Source organism: Callithrix jacchus, chromosome 8 (assembly GCF_049354715.1).
Source record: "Callithrix jacchus isolate 240 chromosome 8, calJac240_pri, whole genome shotgun sequence".
Taxonomy (NCBI): Eukaryota; Metazoa; Chordata; class Mammalia; order Primates; family Cebidae; genus Callithrix; species Callithrix jacchus.
The window spans coordinates 137778685-137799066 of NC_133509.1; the positions used below are offsets into that span (position 1 = coordinate 137778685).

A 20382-nucleotide genomic window follows, 5' to 3' on the forward strand; every position below is an offset into this window, starting at 1 on the left:
CAATCGGCAGATTAGTCTGAAGCGTAATAGTGAGCCAAGTCCAGAAGACTCCCACGATAGAAGTCTGTGTTAACAAAATTAAAACAAAAATCAGTGTTTCATTTGGCGCACATATGTGTGGTGAAACCTTTTTAGAAGCAGAAATACAAAATTCAGGGTTGTGGTTTTAATGGGAACTCCCTGGGGGAGAATGAGGGTAAGGTGGGAGAGGTTGACACAGGTAGATGGACATTACCTGTCATGCCCCTGGACCTGGTGTTGGCTTCATGAGTGTTCATTATGTAATTACACTTTTCTTTTTCTCTTTCTTTTTTTTTTTTAAGACAGTCTCACTCTGTCACTCAGGCTGGAGTACAGTGGCATGATCTCGGCTCACTGCAACCTCCATCTGCTGGATTCAAGCAATTCTCATGGCTCAGCCTCATGAGTAGCTGGGATTACAGGTGCTTGCCATCACTCCCAGCTAATTTTTTTTTTTTTTTTTTTTTTTTTTTTTTTTGAGGCAGAGTCTTGCTCTGTCACCAGGCTGGAGTGCAGTGGTGCAATCTCGACTCACTGCAACCTCCGCCTCCTGGGTTGAAACAATTCTTCCTCTTCAGCCTCCTGAGTAGCTAGGACCACAGGCGTGTGCCACCACGCCTGGCTAATTTTTTTGTATTTTTGGTAGAAACAGGATTTCACCATATTGGCCAGGCTGGTTTCGAACTCCTGACCTCAGGTGATGCACCTGCCTCGGCCTCCCAAAGTGCTGGGATTATAAGTGTGAGCCACTACACCTGGCCTATGCTTTTCATCTCATATGTGTATGCACATATATGCTTGTGTGTATCAGAATTACATTTAATTTCATAGATAGGACTGATTTCATTAATAGGCAAATGAAAAATCAGAAGATTCAGGGTTTTTTTTTTTTTTTTTAACGAATGTGTTGTTTTCCTTTGGCTGTTGTACCAAAGTACCACAAAGTTGCTGGCTTGCAAAACAAATTTATCCTGTCATAGTTCTGGGTCTAGAAATGCAAAACCAAGGCTCCGCTGTCTCTGACAACTGTTGGGAAGAAGGCTTCCCTGCCCCTCCCGGAGCCGCCAGCAGGCCTTGACCTTCCTTGGCTCATGGCTCACCAGCCTCTGCCCCCATGTACATGGCTGTCTTCTAATGCATGTCCTCGCCTCTTCTAAGGACAGCAGTGTTTAGATTTAGGGTCTGCCCGATGCCAGGCTGTCTTCATCTTAACTGATTACATCGTCAGAAATCTTGTTTCCAAATAAGGTCACATTCTGAGTTTCTAGATAGACGAGAATTTTTGGGGACATTGTTCAACTTACTGTAGTAGCAAAAAGCTGTGAAAAGGCAGCACAGGAAAAGAAATAGAAACAATTAATATCAAAAATATGCTTAAGGCTGGGTGCGGTGGCTCACACATGTAATCCCAGCACTTTGGGAGGCCAAGGTGGATGAATCATTTGAGATCAGGAGTTTCAGACCAACCTGGCCAACATGGTGAACCCTGCCTCTACTAAAAATATAAAAATTAGCTGGGCATGGTGACGCGCACCTTTAGTCCCAGTTCCTTGGGAAGCTGAGGCAGGAGAATCGCTTGAAGGAGGCGGAGGTTGCAGCAAGCTGAGATCGCACCACTGCACTGCAACCTGGGCTACAGACTCCATCTCGAAAAAATAAAAAATACATATGTATGCTTAACCACACATTACTAAAGAATTGCAGGTCCCACTCACCCCATTTTTTTTACCTATCAGATTGCCAAAGATTTTGCAATAAATTGGCAAGGGTGTGGAAACACCCATCCCCATGCTACTGGGAGTGTAGTTTGGTGTGGGGTTGTTGGAAGTTAAACACAGAAAGATACTGATTGGTCTCCTCTTCCCTGGCCACACTGCTTCCCTCCATGCCCTTCTTCCTCAGCCTTCCTGCCCCAAGGTCCATCCCTATTCTCCAGAGGCATGCTAGTCTCCCTCTGCCTGGCTGCAGTGGGGATTGTCAGTCTTCATCCAGCTGTCTCCGTGCTGATACCCATACTGGCCAGCTTCCTGCCGGGTGAATAGAGGTGGAGTGAGGGTGGGTTCGGAGGAGGCTCAGCATCCACAGAGCACTTACCACGTTTCCAGACCTGTGCTGGGCTCTCCAGGCACCTAACCTCAGTCAGCCCTCAGCATCCTGGGAGTGAGCTCCAGCCAACCCATTTACAGATGATGTGTGAGGCCAGGGAGGTGAAGCCACCTGTGCCAGGGTTTCCCACTGAAAGACAAAGGAAGCCTGGACGATGGTGCTGGGGACTGTGGCTCTGAGCGCAGCTAGGCTGGGTGGGAGTCTGCATCCAGTGCCCTGCCGTCCCCATGTGTCATCTCCCCTGAGTAAGGCCTGTTGTCAGGCTGGGCCCGTCCAGTGCCTGCTGTTCAGCTTGGGATGGTGATGGACTGGCCCTTGGTGGGCACTGTGGGCCTTGGGACCAGGCCCAGGAGCAGGAGAGCTCTGACCTTGTAGGTGTTCCTCCTGTGCCGCAGACCCACCGTGGGTGCCTGCAGAGTTGAGCCTTGGAAATATGCCGAGGAGAGCAAGCTCCTGGGGGAGAGGAGTGCCCATGTTCCAAGGACGAGCTTGCTTTGGGTGGGCCGCTGCCCTCCTTGCCCTCAGACCCACCAGTCAGATAGCAGCTCTCAACGAGGCCTCCCCAGTTTGTTCAGCAGAACAATAGCATAACTGGAGGCCAAAAAAGGACCTGAAAAGATGGAGGGGGAGGGTTGAGGTGTCTGTGCCGCGGGGAAGCCACTGCCACAGTCATCCTCTCAGCAGGGACTGTTCAGTGCAGCTCCGTCTCTGGCTCTGCCTCATCAGTCTCTCCCCAGGGCCTCTGCAGTTGATGTCCTTGTGGGGAGTCCTTGCCCTTGGTCTGCTCGTGGACAGTTGCCCAGCAGGCACCTACGGCACTGGGCTTAAGAGTCGCCATCAGGCAGCCTCAGCTGCGGTGAAGTCTGTGCCATCAGAGAAGGTCTAACCCAAAACTCACCCAATTCTCCATGGACTAACGATCATCTAGATTAAGGCTCTGGGTTAGTAATGTAAATACTCGGTCGGTCACAGCGCTCTCACTTGAGAAACATCATTTCCAGACTCCAGACTGAGAGGCCAAGGGAGATCCTCCTCTGAAGCAGCAGAGGCAGACACCAGCTGGGTCCGCAGCTCTGCTGTCCACATGCTGTGAGCGTGTGTGGCCACATCTGCCTGAGCGCCGCATGTTAGGTGCTGTGTGGACCAGGAGCAGCTCTGGACAGAGGAGACAGTGCTCAGGGGAAGCCCTTGTGACTTCTCAGGCTCGTCGCCCTCACTGGTCAGATAGCACCAGATCTGTGGAGATACTTGTGATGTCCTGAGACACTCAAACACTGTGCCAATAATGACTCAGCCATACATAATGTGAGTGCCATAACTGAGGGGCCGAGACGGTGAGCAGAGCCATTCCTGGGGGCCCCATGGGGACCTCAGCGGGTTAAGGAAGACAGGTTGTGTGTGTAAAGCTGACAGTATCTTCTCTCTCTGTAGAAACATGAAGACACGGACTGTCCCTGCGTGGTGGTGTCCTGCCCTCACAAGTGCAGCGTCCAGACTCTCCTGAGGAGCGAGGTAGGGACGGCTGGGCCCAGCCGGGAGTCTGTGGAGTCCTCAGGGCTCCCTGCATAGCCGAAGCCTCACGTTTTCCCAGTTCATGAGAGTCATGTGTATGGCAGAAAAACAAAAACCACAGCAAAAAGCCTTATGCCATTTTTTAGAAGTCAGAAGCAAGCAGTTAAAAGCTACAGTATGTGGCTGGGCATGGCGGCTCACACCTGTAATCCCAACACTTTGGGAGTCCGAGGCAGGTGGATCCCCTGAGGTCAGGAGTTCTAGACCAGCCTGGCCAACATGGTAAAACCCCGTCTTTACTAAAAATACAAAAACTAGCCAGTTGTGGTGGCTGAGGCAGGAGAATCACTTGAACGCTGGAGGTGGAGGTTATAGTGAGCCAGGATCGCACCATTGTACTCCAGCCTGGGCAACAAGAGCGAAACTCCGTCTCAAAAAATAGACAAACAGAAAAACACTACAGTGTGGTAAATTCAGAGGAAAGATTGGTGAAGCATTAAGAAAATGGAAATACTTTTATACAATACAAGCAAAGGTGACTTAAGTGCTTTTTAAAGCAATTTTAACTTTCTAGAATAGTAATTGCTGTGAGATGATCTCAAGAACATGAATGAACTGAGAGACACTTCAGAAGCAAAGCTCACACATGCCGGGCGGAGGACGTGCCCACGTTTTAGGGCTGCCAGCCTGGCCCTTGTGGCCCCCCAGAGGCCGCCTGCCTCACCTGGCCCGTGGCACTGTTTCTTCGAGATCGGTGGATTTTGCATTGACTTAACTTCATCAGGAAGTTTCAAGGATTCTTAACGTTTCTGCATCTGTCCCGACCTGGAGCATGTTCTGGGAGTTATCTGGGGCTACCTTGGGCTCCCTGGATGTGTGGTGCCCTGACCTAAGGAGGTTGCTCACCTCAGCATGTTTCAACAGCCTGAAATTTTACCCCTAGATATTGGGTAGCAGGGAGAACCAGCCTCGCCTGTCCCTGACTGGGTAAGAGGGCCCATGTGGGGCTAGGGCCAGGGACTCAGGGCCCAGAAGCTGCTCTTCCCCCAAGGCGTGCCCTCCCAGGACCTTGAAGCCGGTGGGTGAGGGCAGAGTCTTGCCTGAGGAAAGTGTTCTCTGGGCCCTGAACGTGCCCCTGGGGGGAGCTAGGGAAAAATACCAGTCAGTTATTGCCACAGCTGGACAATCCTCTGTTAATGTATAAAGAGTCCATGCTGTTGGAATAATTTCTTTTTTTGAAAACATTGTTAAACCTGCATTTCTGTTGGGTTTCTAGTGAAAGGTGCTGTTGGGCTGTAGATGAGTCCTGCCTCTCTTCCAGGGCTCCTGCAGATTCCCTAAGACTCAGAATACTGAAAGTAAAACCAATTTCGGAAAAGGCCCAACCCTGAATTTACTGTAGTACACTAAAAATAACATGCATCACACCCAGTGTGTCCCTGGCTTAACATGTAATAGCGTTGCCACTCAGCTTTGTTATTGCAGGAGTGACAGTGGAAGAATACATTCCACATTTTTTAATTAACGCTGTTCTGCAGTCTTCATGCTGCGTTTCCCTGCCAGTCACCTGTCATGCGCCTTGTGGGCGCTTCTTGCAGGAGCAGCCAGTCTAGGTTCCGAGGAGCAGGAAAGGCATCAGGCTGCCAGGTTCCTACCACCATGACTCCGCCCTAGCTCTGAGACCGTCCTTGAAGGTTGGCCCTAGCAGTGGTCACGTGGGGCCCTCAGGCCCTCCCTGCATTGCCCCTCCTCCTCAGCTTTCACAGCAGGGGTCCATTTTCCCCTCCGTTCTAAATATCCACCTAGAGGAAAGGACCGCCTTCATCCTGGTGGACTGAGAAGTGTAGAACTTAGCTGCACCCTCCTGGAGGATTCGCTCTGTGAGCCTTGGGCACGCATGCGTGCTGGCACACAGAGAGACATGTTCCAGGCTGCTGCACTCACGCACCCATCCTCCTGAGGAGAGGCTGATTGTTTCCTGTGAAGATCTATCCCTAGAGTTTCCTGATGGGGATTTCTTCAATAAAAGCCAGAACTTCTGCTCAGTCTTGGGGCATGATAAAGCAAGTAAAAGACAAAACTGTACCTGACTTGTATTAGCCTAACACATGACTCTAAGTCTTTGAAATGTAGTCTTTTCCATTCCCTTTTCTCTTGTTAGGGCATCGTAAGTAATTTTTGTTTGATAACTCAGCAGCATTTGAGCTGAGCAAGAGACTTTTTTCTTGCCAGATGAGTTATCTGCTCTCAGCCCCACCTAGTTTTCCTGACATCAGTTAGAGGTGACAGTATTAAGACCACATTGTTAGATTGATCTTAGAGGTCTTTGAAAAAGTACCTGAGTTTCTGGCCTTTACAGAGGGAAAAAGTCTTTTCAGATGAAGGAAAAACTCATCTGCACTTATCTCAAGTATTTTGAGTAATGGTACATTGTGTAAGCTCGCTTTGAAAATATTTTTATTTTTGTGTACTGTATATTAGGTGTGTGACCCAGTTGCATTCTGAATGCTTTCTATTTTTTTGTGTTTCATGCAATTTGTTTATGGTCCTTAAATGTGCATTTCAGTTTATGTTTTTTCTTTCTTTTTTAAATTCTGGCACTACAGATGGCATATCACATTTTGAACAATTTGCGCTAAAGAAACTGCAAGTTTAAGAAATGTTATAGTAAATGTATTCTTGTATATTGGCGTATATGTGTATACACGTGACTAGACAGTATATTTACTGCATAGAAGTCTAGGTAGCAGATGATATCTACACACCTGTAGCGATAAACACCATTCTTAATAGTACAGCTCAGATGCTATCTGTGCCCTAATATGTTTGAACATTTTCATGCAAACGTTTGTGCCACAACTCACGTCTCTTTCCCGTTGCAGTTGAGTGCACACTTGTCAGAGTGTGTCAATGCCCCCAGCACCTGTAGTTTTAAGCGCTATGGCTGCGTTTTTCAGGTCAGTATCCGACATTTGTCCTTCCCAGTCACTGACATTCTGCCGTGAGAGAAAGTTATTATATTAACATTTTTAACATGCAAGCTCTGGACTGCTTATTCCTTGTCATGAACCTGAGACACCCTGCTGCATGGGTGCAAAGCCACGTGCAGCAGGCGGGATGCTCGATTTCCAGTTGGTGCTTTGAGACTTGAGGTGGACATTGTGCTGAGGTGGAAGCTAATACATTAAGAGAAGCACTGCATCCAAATCCAGCTAGTAATGTGACAGATAGGCCTGACATTGGGTGGGGTTTTCAGACAGATGGTTACAGAAATTTTAGCTGTTACCTGAACAGAAGCGATTACGAAACTGAGCATAGTTTCAACAGCGTGTGTGTCAGTACACAGCCGTAAGGATCACACACGTGTGTATCCATAAATGCATGTGATGTACATGTCTGTGCTGACTCTCACCCCCAGCTGGGGACAGGCACAAAAGGAAGCACAGCTCCTGGAGAGCACACCTCCCAGAGAACAGTGCGGGGAGAGCGCCTCTGTTGCTGCCACACGTGTAGTGTGAGAAATCTGCATCTGGTGTTTTGTTGTTGTTTATTTTTTAACACAGCTGAGATTGCTAGTGAATTGGAACCGAGTTTTCATTTAAATACATGTATCTTAATCTTCAAACTAAGTATTGTATATTTTATGTAGCACCAATACATTATTATGAAGTCAATACAGAGAGCTTGGCATCTTAGTATTTTCTGAGGAAGAGAACAGCCAAAGAGTAAGAATGACTGTGCCTTCCTTTGCTTGAGTCTCTAGCGAGACTGAGCCTCCCCTGTTCTGTCGTACGTAGTATCATTCATTCTCTCTGTGTATGTGTATATATATGTTTATATATTGTAACACTTATATCAACATATATATATAAATATTCTATGTACAGAGTATATGTTTTGGAGATCATTAAAATGCTTTCTGTGGCTTCTTAATTTTCCAATAGCAAAACAAATTATATTTTCATACAAATTATTTCCTTAAATATGTGAAGTACGATTCCTGACTCTAAAATGGTCTACATCTTATGTACTCTGTAGATTGTATTTGTTTTGTATGTAACTTTTCTAAGTACACTGGAATGGTGAGGAGCAATACATCTTTGGATACAGTGTATTTGAACCAGTACATTGATACTTTAGTAAATTATTTCCAATCCTACTTTGCTCACACTGTACTAGACTGTTGTGGCAGTACCTGGCTACAACTACGAGTATCTAAACGTTTTCCGCTTAGACTGTATTTTAATGAAAAAAGTAGTTTGTAATAGATCAATAATGAGTTTAAAATTTGATTTCTTTGATTGCAAGTGTCAACCCTTGATGAAAAGCCACTTGAGATGACCTGGAGGGATGGGGAGATAACCCTGAGATCCTTACTGTGGCATTGCAGGGCACTGGCTCTGCCACATCTGGTGGCCTCCTTCCCTGCATGCAGTGGCCAGGTGGCCCTCAGCACAGCCCTCCTTAGGCGCAGAGGTTCCCTGTTAACTTGGCGCAAATAGGCCTCCCCTCTTTGTGTCTAATGCTGCTTTTAGGATTGTATGTTAGCCTTTCTGCCCTTTGAAATGCAGTGAGGTTCACTGAATGCCTCATATCTTTGCTCTCACAGGGGACAAACCAGCAGATCAAGGCCCACGAGGCCAGCTCCGCCGTGCAGCACGTCAACCTGCTGAAGGAGTGGAGCAACTCGCTCGAGAAGAAGGTGGGCCCACACGCTTTCCTGCGCAGTGGGATTTGTGTCACCTCTTCAAATTGTTTAAAGACAAAACTTCTTTATAGTTAGCAATGGGTTTTGGATAAAAGAAACCATATCAAGAGACTGTCAAGAAAAATGTTCCCTACGTGATCTTGAGCTTATACATGAAGCTGTTTCATTTTTGTTCTTTGTTTTTTTAATTGCCAAGCAAGTGTGAAGTGCTTTTTTTACTGTCAATCACGTTGTGGTTGTTTTAGCTTCGGTCCAGCACAGAGAGGATCAGGTGCCCAGTTCCCACCCCTCTGGTTTTTTTGTAAACAAAGCTGTGTTGGCGCACAGCCATCCTTGCTCACTCCGTGTTGCCTGCGGCTTCCTTTGCTCGACAGCAGCAGAGTGGAGAGAGCGTGTGGACTGTACAGATCGAGATACTGACTCCTTGGCTCTTTACAGGATAAATTCTCCAGCCCTGACCTGGGTGGCTGCCACTCTACATGCGTTACAAGTCTGTGTCTTTTACAAGAGACAGACATTTGCTATGATTACAGTTGATTTTGTCACTTGACGCTTTGTGAAACTTGGTTTGCTCTCCACATAGATGGGACCACATCCCAAAAAGACTCACTCTCCCATGCTGTTCTTTTTTAAGACAGAGTTTTGCTCCTGTTGCCCAGGCTGGAGTGCAGTGGCATGATCTCGCCTCCCATGGTTCAAGCGATTCTCCTGCCTCATCCTCCCAGATAGCTGGGACTACACGTGCCCACCACCACGCCCGGCTAATCTTTGTATTTTTAGTAGAGAAGGGGTTTCGCCGTGTTGGCCAAGCTGGTCTCTAATGCCTGACCTCATGATGCTCCCGCCTCGGCCTCCCAAAGTACTAGGATTACAGGCATGAGTCACTGTGCCTGGCTGTGAGTTTTTCACTTGAATGCCGGAGCTGAGGTTGAGAAGCAGTGGAAGAATTGGCGTCCTGTGCACATGCACACACGGAGCAGAACAGTGCTGAGCAGCAGTGACGCAAAGCTCGTATTCACAGAACCCTGGTGATCTTCCCGTGAGCATAGAGAACTTGCTCTGAGTTCAATGGCGATTTACCTAAGAATCTTTTTTTCCCTCTTTTTGAAGCTGGACTTTTATTTCTGTCTTTTTTAAAGTATAGGTATAGATCACAAGGCCTCATATCTCTCATAGATGCCATGTTTCTCACTGAGAAGGTTCTTCCTTTCATTTTAAGAATGGATTTTATCGCTGTGTTAGTTACACAGTAGTTGAGCAGGTCCACAGCACATGGTTATCCAACAGGATGGTCGTGGCTGTGCTGTCACCAGGCAGCCTTCCGGGGCCCAGTCCCTGTGGGGGTTCCGCTCCTTCCTTTCCGTTCTGTGCTTCTTTCCCACCGAAAGTGAATGGTTTGCATCATTGGAAACCCCAGGACATACCAGAATAGCCCGCCCACACACAGTGCAGTGGGTTCTCACTCTGTGAATGCCTCATGTGTTTAAGCTATCTCCAGCCAAGTCACAGTGGAAGCCCCAAGCATGCAGGATGCGCAGCTGTGCGCTGCCCTCTTGGACGTTGCCAAAGGACTGGTCTCTCCTGGACTCTGTCCATCAGAGCAGAGCCCCTGCCCTGATGATGGGCCAGCTGAACCTCAGCTCTGCATGTGCTCTGCACGTGCTCATTGTGCTCACAGGAAGGTGCACGTATTCACAGAATCCTGTGCCCTTCACTAGGTCCAAAAGCAATGGCTGGACAAAGAGCAGAGAGATTTATGTTTGCTTAAAATGGAAATTTATTTCTTACTTTAGAATTATTCAGCTGGAATTTCTTAGGTCATTTTATTCATCTGTCCTAGAAAATAGAATGTTTGAGCTGGTTCAAAAAGACTGGCTGGGCGCAGTGGCTCGTGCCTGTAATCCCAGCTACTTGGGAAGCTGAGGCAGCAAAATCGCTTGAACCCAGGAGGCGGAGGTTGCAGTGAGCTGAGATCATGCCACACCACACTCCAGCATGGGGACAGAGCGAGACTCCATCTCAAAAAAAAAAAAAAAGACTGATTCTCACATTCATAGTCAAACTAAAGAAAAACTGTTTTCTAAAATCTGGACTTAAAAACACCCATTTTCTATTTTAAGAAAGCTTACATGGAGGAGAAATGTAGAGCACCCCTACCAGGGTGGGCTGGAGTCAAGGATGTTCTCAACGCCGAGTCTCGGACCTCTGGACGGGTGTTTGGCCGGCCCCTTGGAACGCACCTGCCAGGTGGACTTTGCTGTGCGTTCAGCGTTTCCCTACCAGATGAGTGGAAGCAGTGAGCTGCAGGACCCAGAAGTTGGGGTCTTTGATTGAAATAAATAAATAGTTTAAATAAGTGAAGTCCTGAAATGGAAGAAATTGAGTTTAGTGTGGCACGATGTGTATTCATCGCTGTAATTTGCTTCTGCTCACACTCAACTGCTTGATTTGTTGGAGGGCAGTGGCGCAATCGAGGCTCACTACGGCCTCGACCCCCGAGGCTCAAGTGATCCTCCCACCCAGCCTCCCCAGGAGCTGGGACTGTAGATGTTTGCACCACACCTGGCTAATTTCTGTGTTTTTGTAGAGATGGGGTTTTGCCATGTTGTCCAGGCTGGTCTTCAATCCTTTGGGCTCAACTGATCCGCCTGCCTCAGCCTCCCGAAGAGCTGGAACTACCGATGTGAACCACCACACCTGGCCTATTAACAGTGTTTTGGAGACATTACTGAGATTTTTGTCAAAAGAGTTGGCATCCATATCATCTTTTTGCAGGGATATGAGAATAAAGAGTCTGAGAATTGTGTCCCGTCTTTGACAGATGGAAATGAATGAATTGTTACTTCCAGAGGGACACAGACATCATGCGATGCTACCTATGGCCTGCTCCGCATTCTGCAGGTTGATCACCTTTAAGAGTTTGTGGACGTATGAGGCAAGGAAAGAAGGAAAGCTGATTTTTGCTGAGTAAAATCCTAGGAAAGTGAAGTTGTATTTTGCCCATGAGCCATTGCAAGTTTTATATCCCTTAGTAAATACATATTTGTTTTAAAATACGATAGTGGGCCAGGCGTGGTGGCTCACGCCTGTAATCCAAGCACTTTGGAGGCCAAGGCGGGCGAATCACCTGAGGTCGGGAGTTCAAGACCAGCCTGACCAACATGGTGAAACCCCATCTTAAAAAAAAAACCCAGTAGTGATTGCTTCAAAAGGTGTCTCTTGACTTGGCCAACTGTGCCAAATATGAAAAGGATAAGCAACCTAAAGGTGGTTATCCTTCAGATGGACAGCATCCGGAGTCCGCTCTTGATCACACCTGGTTTTGTGCCAAGATGCCCTCGGGCCCTCACCTCTGTGACCGTTGGTCCCCAGGCGTTGGTGGTTTTAGCATGCACATCATTGGAGAGGCACATGTAGGATCTGGCACGGAGCTTAGGGTCTTCTGGGGTGGAGACCGCCACCCTGACAGGTAGACAGAGAGTAGATGGGAGGTCAGGATGCCCTTCGTAAAAGTTTTGTGAGGAAGAAGTCCTCATAGGTGTTACCCTTGAACTTTCCATCTTTGAGACCAGGTGTCAATTTTTCTCTGGGAGCTAATTATTTTTCAGAAAGAGATTTCAGAAAGGTCAAAGGTGGGGTTGGAATTGCTCACCCAGCAGGCCCTCCCTTTGGGTAGCGTGGATTGCAGGGGCTCCTCTGTGCTCCCATGGAGGTATATCCTCAGGTGTCAGCTCTGCCTCTCCATGTTGAGGGTGAACAGGACTGGTCCCAAGGATGCAGCCCCCGTCTAATTTTTTGTATTCTCCTCACGCTCTCTCATGATGTTGGCAGAGCTGTTCAGGCTGCAGGGTGTGGTCCCTGGGTAGATGTGAAATAATTTAGTAAGTCGTGACCAGCATTTTTTAAATTGACAAAGAATAATTGCATATATTTACAGGGTACAGTATAATGTTTTGATTTTTTATACATATATACAAACATACACATACACACTGCAGAATAATTAAATAGAGCTAATTAACATATCCATCACCGGGCCGGGCACGGTGGCTCACACCTGTAATCCCAGCACTTTGGGAGGCCGAGGTGGGTGGATCACGAGGTCAAGAGATCGAGACCATCCTGGTCAACATGGTGAAACCCTGTCTCTACTAAAAATACAAAAAATTAGCTGGGCCTGGTGGCGTGTGCCTGTAGTCCCAGCTACTCGGGAGGCTGAGGCAGGAGAATTGCCTGAACCCAGGAGGCGGAGGTTGCAGTGAGCCGAGATCGCGCCATTGCACTCCAGCCTGGGAAACAAGAGCGAAACTCCGTCTCAAAAAAAAAAAAAACCATATCCATCACCTACCTCACTTGGTTTAAAATCTGTTCCTCAGGCAGTCTTGAAACACATGTTAATATCAGTCACAGTCACCATGCTGTTCAGTGGGCCTGAAAACGCCCTTCCTTCTGTCTGACTGAGGCTCTGTGCCCTTTGCCCAGCAGCTCCACAAGCCCACCCCCATCCCCTGCCTCCGCCAGCCTCAGTAACCGTTTCCTCCTGCGAGCTTGAGTTTTTTAGATCCCGTGTCTAAAGGAGAGCGCATAGTGTTTGCCTTTCTGTGCTTGGCTTACTTCGCTCAGTGTAATGTCCTCCAGGGACAAGTATTTTCTTAAATGAAATGGAATAAAAGAAAAAATATCAGTGTGCATCGTAATTAGGGCAAGTACTGCTTTGTGACACCTGTTTTCAGGGACGCACACACACTCGGCGGTGGTATCAGTGGGTGATAGATAAGCGTCTCTTTCTTACTATGTTTCCTGGTCTACAATTGATTCATTTAGTTTTTAGCAAAAACTTGAAACAGCACCTCATTTATTCTGATATTCAATCAGCTGCTGCACTTTGCCTCACCCTAATTACTGGAAGAGATTCTGGGAAACACTTTATAGGCTTCTTTATTAAATTAGGACTGGCTGAGTGTGGTGGCTTACACCTCTAATCCCAACCCTTTGGGAGGCTGAGGTAGGAGGATCACTTTTGGCCAGGAGTTTGAGACCAGCTTGGGCAACATAGCAAGACCTTATCTCTACAAAAAAATTTTTTTTTAAAAACCTAACCAGACACGGTGGTGGCATGTCCGTGTGGGCCTAGCTACTCAAGAGGCTGAAGTAGGATCACTCGAGCCCAGGAGGCCAAGGCTGCAGTCAGCTATGATTGCACCACTGTACTCCAGCCTGGGGACAGAGCAAGACCCTGTCTCTAGACGGGGAAAAAAGAAAGAAGGAAAAGTACCAGGACTACCATTTTCTGTGTGAAGGGATTCTTTTCCTTCTGAAACTCTGTCAATAATCTAACAGAAGGCCTATATTGTGAAAATTTAATTGGTGTTATTATCATGGTTGTTAATTAATATGAAAACCACTTTGGGTTACATTAATTAAAGAATTTCTTTTTTAGGTTTCCTTGCTGCAGAATGAAAGTGTAGAAAAAAACAAGAGCATACAAAGTTTGCACAATCAGATATGTAGCTTTGAAATTGAAATTGAGAGACAAAAGGAAATGCTTCGAAATAATGAATCCAAAATCCTTCATTTACAGGTAAGAATCTTAGGACTTGGCCAGATCAAAGGGTAGAGGGGCTTGCCTGTGATCCCATTAGGGCTTTCTCAGCGAACTGCTTGAGCTGAGTACTTTGCAAGCAGAAAGCCAGCTGATTTCCCTGGCCTCAGTGAAGGCTCGGAAAAGGCAGTGGGGCTGGCACAGGCCTGGCCTGGGAAGCTGCAGGTGGGTGTTTTCTCACTGCCTTTTCTCTGGAGAGCAAGCCTCCACCCCTCTTCCGTGCCTTTGCTCTACTGTTGGAGAAGTAGGATGTGAAGCCTGTGTTTTTAAAATGAGCTGTTTTTATGATTATTTAAGATTTCCCACTGTCCATGAGCAGTTGCTGTGTGCAGTCTCACTTCCTGCAGTGAGGGGCTGTGCAGCCCGGCTCCCTGCCGTGAGCTCTCCAGTGACACGCACTCATCCCGGTGGGTTTCACTGCGGAAATCCACACACACCTCCTGAAGAAGAAACCAGTGAATCCTTGCCACCCTGAATAGAGGGATTATATACCTGGGACTGAGGAAATGTCACTCCTCCTGTCTTCTGTTATCACTGCTGTCTGTGGGGTACTTGTTAATTGTTGTTTTAGATGCTGTCTGCACATTCACTCGTGTCCTTTTGTGATAGTAATTCCCATGTGTGTCACACACCCGTGGAAGAATCACTCATGTCACTGAAGTGCCTGTACTTACGGTGTGTCCCTAGACTATTTGGAACAGAAAATACTACTAATAGTGCAGCGTCATGGCATCTTTGAGAATGCCTTTTCTCCAATTTTTGACATTGGAGGTGAGTCATAATGACTTGAATTGCACAGGAATTTATTAAATTAATTTTATTTGTATTATACTTTGTAGTTACCCAGAGAGAAAAGGAGAAAACACAGCAAAACTTTAGGTGGTATTAGAAAAGGCACAAGTCATTAGCATTAAATCAAGCCAAAAAACGTACAATGTTTCTTAAAACACCAAGCCTCCCGCTGGAAGCCCCTGGCATTTTGCTGAGGGCCCACCGGTGTGTCGGTCATCAGACTGGCCAAGGCAGCTGGTCAGCCTGCTGCTGCAGGGCCCTGGCCACCCGGTGGCCCACCCACACCTGCGCTGCCTGGCAAGCAGCTCTGGCTGCTCACAAGATCGCTGCTGTGTTTGACCTGGGACCCAGAGACACTGGAAAGGCCGGGGAAATCACCTCCTAAAATGTCCACAACAGAAGGAAGAATGAACAAGTACTGGATTCGTTTATAACAAAAAGCTAGAATATGTGCAATGATGTCCAGACGTACCGCCCCCAACCTCAGAGGTTTCCTCTGCATTCCTCCCTTCATTCTTCCTCCCTCCAGTCAGAGGCATTCTCATTTATTTATCAAAAAGAAAGAGGGAAACCAAGTTGCCAAGTCCAGAGAAGAGAGGATGGAGGGGTGACAGCAGCTGTCAGTGTCCCCTGACCTGTGTCCAGTAGGCGAGTAGGAGGTGATGGCGGCGCCAGCCTCTTCCCCCCAGGAGGCTGTGGTAGGACAGAGAGCAGGGGAAGGGACTCGCTCTGATTCCCTCGAGTGCAGGGACAAGGCCCTGCCTGAAAGGTGTAAAACTCCTCTTAGTGTGACCCCTTCCAAACGTGTGATTTTTTTTTGAAAGGGTAAATTCAGTTTACCTTTAGAACCACTGTGGGGTGGTCTTTGGCCAGGAGGATCCTGCACTGTCCACTCTCAGGAAATGCTGATTGAAAGCCGGCAGATGCCTGGAGGCGCTGGCCATGTGGGAGCCATCCCTCTGCTGCTGCAGGCCCCACCCACCCTCTTCAACGGCAGCCCCGCCCAGCTGCGCGCCCCACTGTTTCATCTCCAGAGCCCTTCAGGTTGACCCACGAAGGGCTTATCACAAAATCTTTACTGCAGCCCTGAAAACCTCTGTGACTGGCCACCGGTCACCTTCCCAGCTTTGCCTCACTCCCCGTGCTTAAGTGGACCGCTCACTGCTCCTTTAGAGGCTCCATGCTCCTGCTCAGATGTCTGTGACTCACAAACCCTTGTTTTCCTCCTTCCTTTCCTGGCCAGCCCCAGGCATTCCTCCAGCCATGTTAATGGACCACCTAGGTGATGAGGGCATGTGTCACGTGGGGTCTTCTTCTTCCTTGTCTGATTCTCCAGTAGGCCCTGAAGTCCTGGTGATGGTGGGTGTCGGAGTGCAGAGGGCCCGATGGCCTGGCTGTGCTGGGGGTGCAGGCTAGGGGGCCAAGGAGTGGAATTCAAGAGTGTGTTTGCTTTTGCATGCCCAGGAAGGATGAGTTCTTAATATTTTACTTCTTAAGAATCCTATTTTTCTTTATTAAGAAGAGAGCCAAGGCCGGGCGTGGTGGCTCACGCCTGTAATCCCAGCACTTTAGGAGGCCGAGGCAGGTGGATCACGAGGTCAAGAGATCGAGACCATCCTGGTCAACAAGGTTAAACCCCGTCTCTACTAAAAATACAAAAATTAGCTGGGCATGGTGGTGCGTGCCTGTAGTCCCAGCTGCTCGGGAGGCTGAGGCAGAATTGCTTGAACCCAGGAGGCGGAGGTTGCGGTGAGCCAAGATCGTGTCATTGCACTCCAGTCTGGGTAACAACAGCAAGACTCTGTCTCAAAAAAAAAAAGAAGAGAGCTTAGGCCAGACACAGTGGCTCATACCCATAATCCCAGCATTCTGGGAGGCCAAGGTGAGCAGATCACAAGGTCAGTTGTTCGAGACCACCCTGACCAAGATGGTGAAACCCCATCTCTACTAAAAATACAAAAATTAGCCAGGTGTGGTGGCGGGCGCCTATAATTCTAGCTACTTGGGAGGCTGAGGCAGGAGAATCGCTTAAGGAAGGTGGAGGTTGCAGTGAGCCAAGATTGCACCACTGCACTCCAGCCTGGGCAACAGAGTGCAACTCTGTCAAAAAAAAGAAGACAGCCTAAGTGGGAGCGTGACCCAGGCTTCTGGTGTCAGTGGACATGATGAGCTGGTGGTTCTTGCAGTCAGGGGGTCCGCAGGGCACACGCGAGCAGCACTTGCTGGAACAGAAGGCAGGGACGTCCAGGCCCTCAGCCCTTACTCAGGCTGCCGGCACTGCCAGGCTTCTCACAGTGCCAGGATCCCAGGGTCCTGAGCGTGGGGCATCGCAGCAGCTGATGCGGGTGCAGCCCTGGCACACAGCTCATGCTCATGCGTGAGGCTCATGTGCTGACGCTCCCTGAAGGCAAACCTTCCGACCTGGATGGTTGACGTGGAGGACGGTCTGCGCTCTAAAGCTCTGTGTGGGAGTCATTTTTCTGTAGAATTCCACACCTGCACTTGAGGTTTATTTTTATAGAAACTGCAGTGGCTGAGTATAGACCGCTCTTCAAGGATGAAATCACGTTTATGGTGTTTTAGAGAACCCTCGACGGCCCTGCGTTCTGCTTTGAAACGGTGCCATTGATACAGATGAAGGGCCTGTTGTAAAAATAGCCTGTGTTCCCTGGTTGCTCGTGGTAACTAACGCCTTCTATTTAGCTATGCCTGGTCTGGGCATGATGGGCATGCAGTGCACCTGTGTTGAGTGTTTTCAACTCAGGGCCCCTGCTGTGCTGGGGAATCCTGGCTGGAGACTCCCCGTTCTGTGTTTGAGGTCAGGCACGCCCTTGCATGGCCTTAAACATCATGGTGTGGTATCATCCCGGGGAGGAGTGGCTCAGTGCCATCCCCCTCTTAACCTCAAGGGCCTGAAGCTCAGCGTGAGGCGCCGCTTGTCCTGGGCCACCCTGTCTGTGACTCATGCTTCATTTTGGGATTTGCTAAGTTACAAAGGGAATCTCTCAGACCTCTGTGGATCAGGTTTTCATTAACTCTCCCCTGCATCTGCCGATCACCCATGCCAGCTCAGTGCAAGAGGCTTCCCACACTCACTAGAGGAGCCAGGTGATATGGATGTTCAGTGTTGTCACTGGTATTATCCCCCAGCAAGTAGGCTCGGCGAGCTAAATATCCTTCTGACCATGTGTAATTGATTAAAATAAAGGGACAGTGACGTGGAAAGAGGTATTCTTTCAAGAAATTATCCTTTTTTGTTTTTGAGATGGTATCTCACACTGTCGCCCAGGCTGTGGTGCAGTGGCGCGATCCTTGGCTCACTGCAACCTCCGCCTCCTGGGTTCAAGCAATTCTCCTGCCTCCGCCTCCCTAGTAGTTGGGATTACAGGCGTGAGCCACCACGCCCAGCCATTTACTCTTTAGAGGTTAACTAGCATCAGGTTTCTTGGAAAGAACAGGAAGAATAACACTGCTTTTATGCCCAGAAAGTTAACCCAAACCTGTCATGTTTGTCTCTCCGTGGTTAATAACAGCCAGCAAAGGTGCTGAAACCTACATGTTTAAAAATAGACTTCCAAAAGGAGAAGTGAATTCAGGAGGCCCCTGGGGCCCACCCCATGCGCACCCGGTGTCACCCACAGCTTGCAAGGCGGCTCAGTCATTCCACAGCTGCGTTGAGCATTCACTTCCAGCCGCACAAGCTCTATTTCAAAATGCACATCCTTTTTCAAAGTGAAAACCCTTTAAGTCCCTGGCTTCATCTGACAGGTGGACACCACCCCAGCCCCTGAACACAGACTAGGCCGCCAGGGCGGAGCACAGCTCCCACCCCTCCAGGTGGTGACAAGTGTGAGCGGGCTGTGTGCTTCGGGGAAGGGCTTTCTGAATTAGTTTAGTGAAGTAGCATAAAGTCAGGCCTGGCCGCTGGCAGACACGTGTGCGTGGCAGGGTTTCTGCATTTCTGCCTCTCTCACTTGGGACTGGCAGTGTAAGTGTGGAGCTGGTGGGGGAAGACCCCTGAGTGTGGAGCCAGTGGGGGAAGGCCCTGAGTGAGGAGCCAGTAGGGGAAGACCCCTGCTTCTGCGACATTGGCACACTGAGTTTCACCTAGATCCCGAGGGACCCACCTTGGGGCCGTTTCCTGACACCAGCCAGGTGGGAGGGGTCTGAGGATTAGGAGTCTTCTCCTGGGACCCTGGGGTCATTCTGGGGCAGAAGCATAGCCCTGCCCCAGACAGCAGAGACCTCTGCCCAGTCACTTAGGTTTCCCGATGGTTCTCTGTTGACAAAGCAGACTGGACGTAGTGGAGCCTCCGGTGGTCTTCCTCCATCTGGCTTCCAGTCACCTTCAGTGCTCCCTGCCGGCACAGGCACTTGTTCCCAGAGAGCACCCAGGAGGGCTGACGCAGAGCCCACCTCCTGGAGTCACAGCACGGGTGGCAGGCCTCGTGCGGGGGCCTCTGCGGCTGTTCTGCTCCCAGCCCATCTGTATTTGATAGGAGGCGGCGCAGTGTCTTCCGAGTCCTAACTGTGTTTTGCTTTTCGACACCTTTGGTTTGGAAGCGAGTGATAGACAGCCAAGCAGAGAAACTGAAGGAGCTCGACAAGGAGATCCGGCCCTTCCGGCAGAATTGGGAGGAAGCAGACAGCATGAAGAGCAGCGTGGAGTCCCTCCAGAACCGCGTGACCGAGTTGGAGAGCGTGGACAAGAGCGCAGGGCAGGTGGCTCGGAACACAGGTGAGGCGGGGGCCAGGCCAGGCCGCTGTGTGCATCCGGCCCCAGCGAGAGCTGCAGCAGGCCGTGGGATGAGGCTGTGTTAGGCACGTGCCTTAGGATAGTTCTTTCCAGTTATGGGAAACATGCAGAGCTGTGATGCCTTTCCTGCTGAGAGTCCCCAGCAAGGACAGAAACGTTTCCCATGTAGGCTTGTCCCCTCTGAGCGAGGCCTGACATGGGGTAGAGAGTGGGGGCAGCTGCAGCCACGGGAGGCTTCCCCAGAGAGACCAGCTGCAGGGGGGCCCTGCAGGACACTCCCGAGTGCAGACGCCACAGGCAGGGGCCGGGGCCTGCTGGTCAGGATGCCCCAGACCCCACTCCTAAGGGCTGAGCGGAGCCAAAGCCCCGCTGCGCTCTGCCATCATGTTTCTGACCCACAGGCAGATGTGGGCCTGTGGCCTTGGGGCCTGAAAGACTGTTGTGCATATTTACATGGAAAGGATTAATGGCAGAAAGGAACACGGATTACCATGGCATGTGTGGGGCTGGATTAAGCAGGCAGAGGATGGGGTTGGAGGAGAGAAGGGAGCAGCTTCGCCTCCGAGAGAGCAGAGGCCACCTGTGGGCGCTGAGGCCAGAGGGAGGGGTGGGGATAACACGGCTGTCTCCTGCCCCCAGGAGCTCCCACCAGCGGGCTTCCTAGGATGCCACAGTGGAGAGGTAGTGCTCTGTCTTGGACCCTGCAGTGAGGTGTCCTATGACACACGGGCAGGTCACCCGCCCGGGACATCCCTTCCCAGCAGGCTGTGCCTGGTAAAGTGTCCAACCAGACAGGGCTGTGGATATGAGAGCTATGGTAGAAGCGGGACAGGGACCTGGGCTCTTCCCTGGGAGGTAAGACAGATGTGGCCTCAGGACATCTGT

General features: G+C 49.4%; 1 protein-coding gene across 8 annotated transcripts in view; it reads left to right on the forward strand.

Annotated features, from left to right (window-relative positions):
* Positions 1-20382, forward strand: part of TRAF3 (TNF receptor associated factor 3) — a 138213-nt gene that overhangs the window by 111179 nt on the left and 6652 nt on the right. For 5 of the 8 annotated variants that reach the window (XM_035261594.3, XM_035261592.3, XM_035261588.3 and 2 more), the window contains 5 exons: positions 3559-3639; positions 6522-6596; positions 8249-8341; positions 13788-13928; positions 19305-19479. In XM_035261594.3, coding sequence (XP_035117485.1) covers positions 3559-3639; positions 6522-6596; positions 8249-8341; positions 13788-13928; positions 19305-19479 — 565 coding nt within the window. The remainder of the gene's footprint in view (positions 1-3558; positions 3640-6521; positions 6597-8248; positions 8342-13787; positions 13929-19304; positions 19480-20382) is intronic. The other 3 variants (XM_078335803.1, XM_078335804.1, XM_078335805.1) reach the window with 1 other exon arrangement.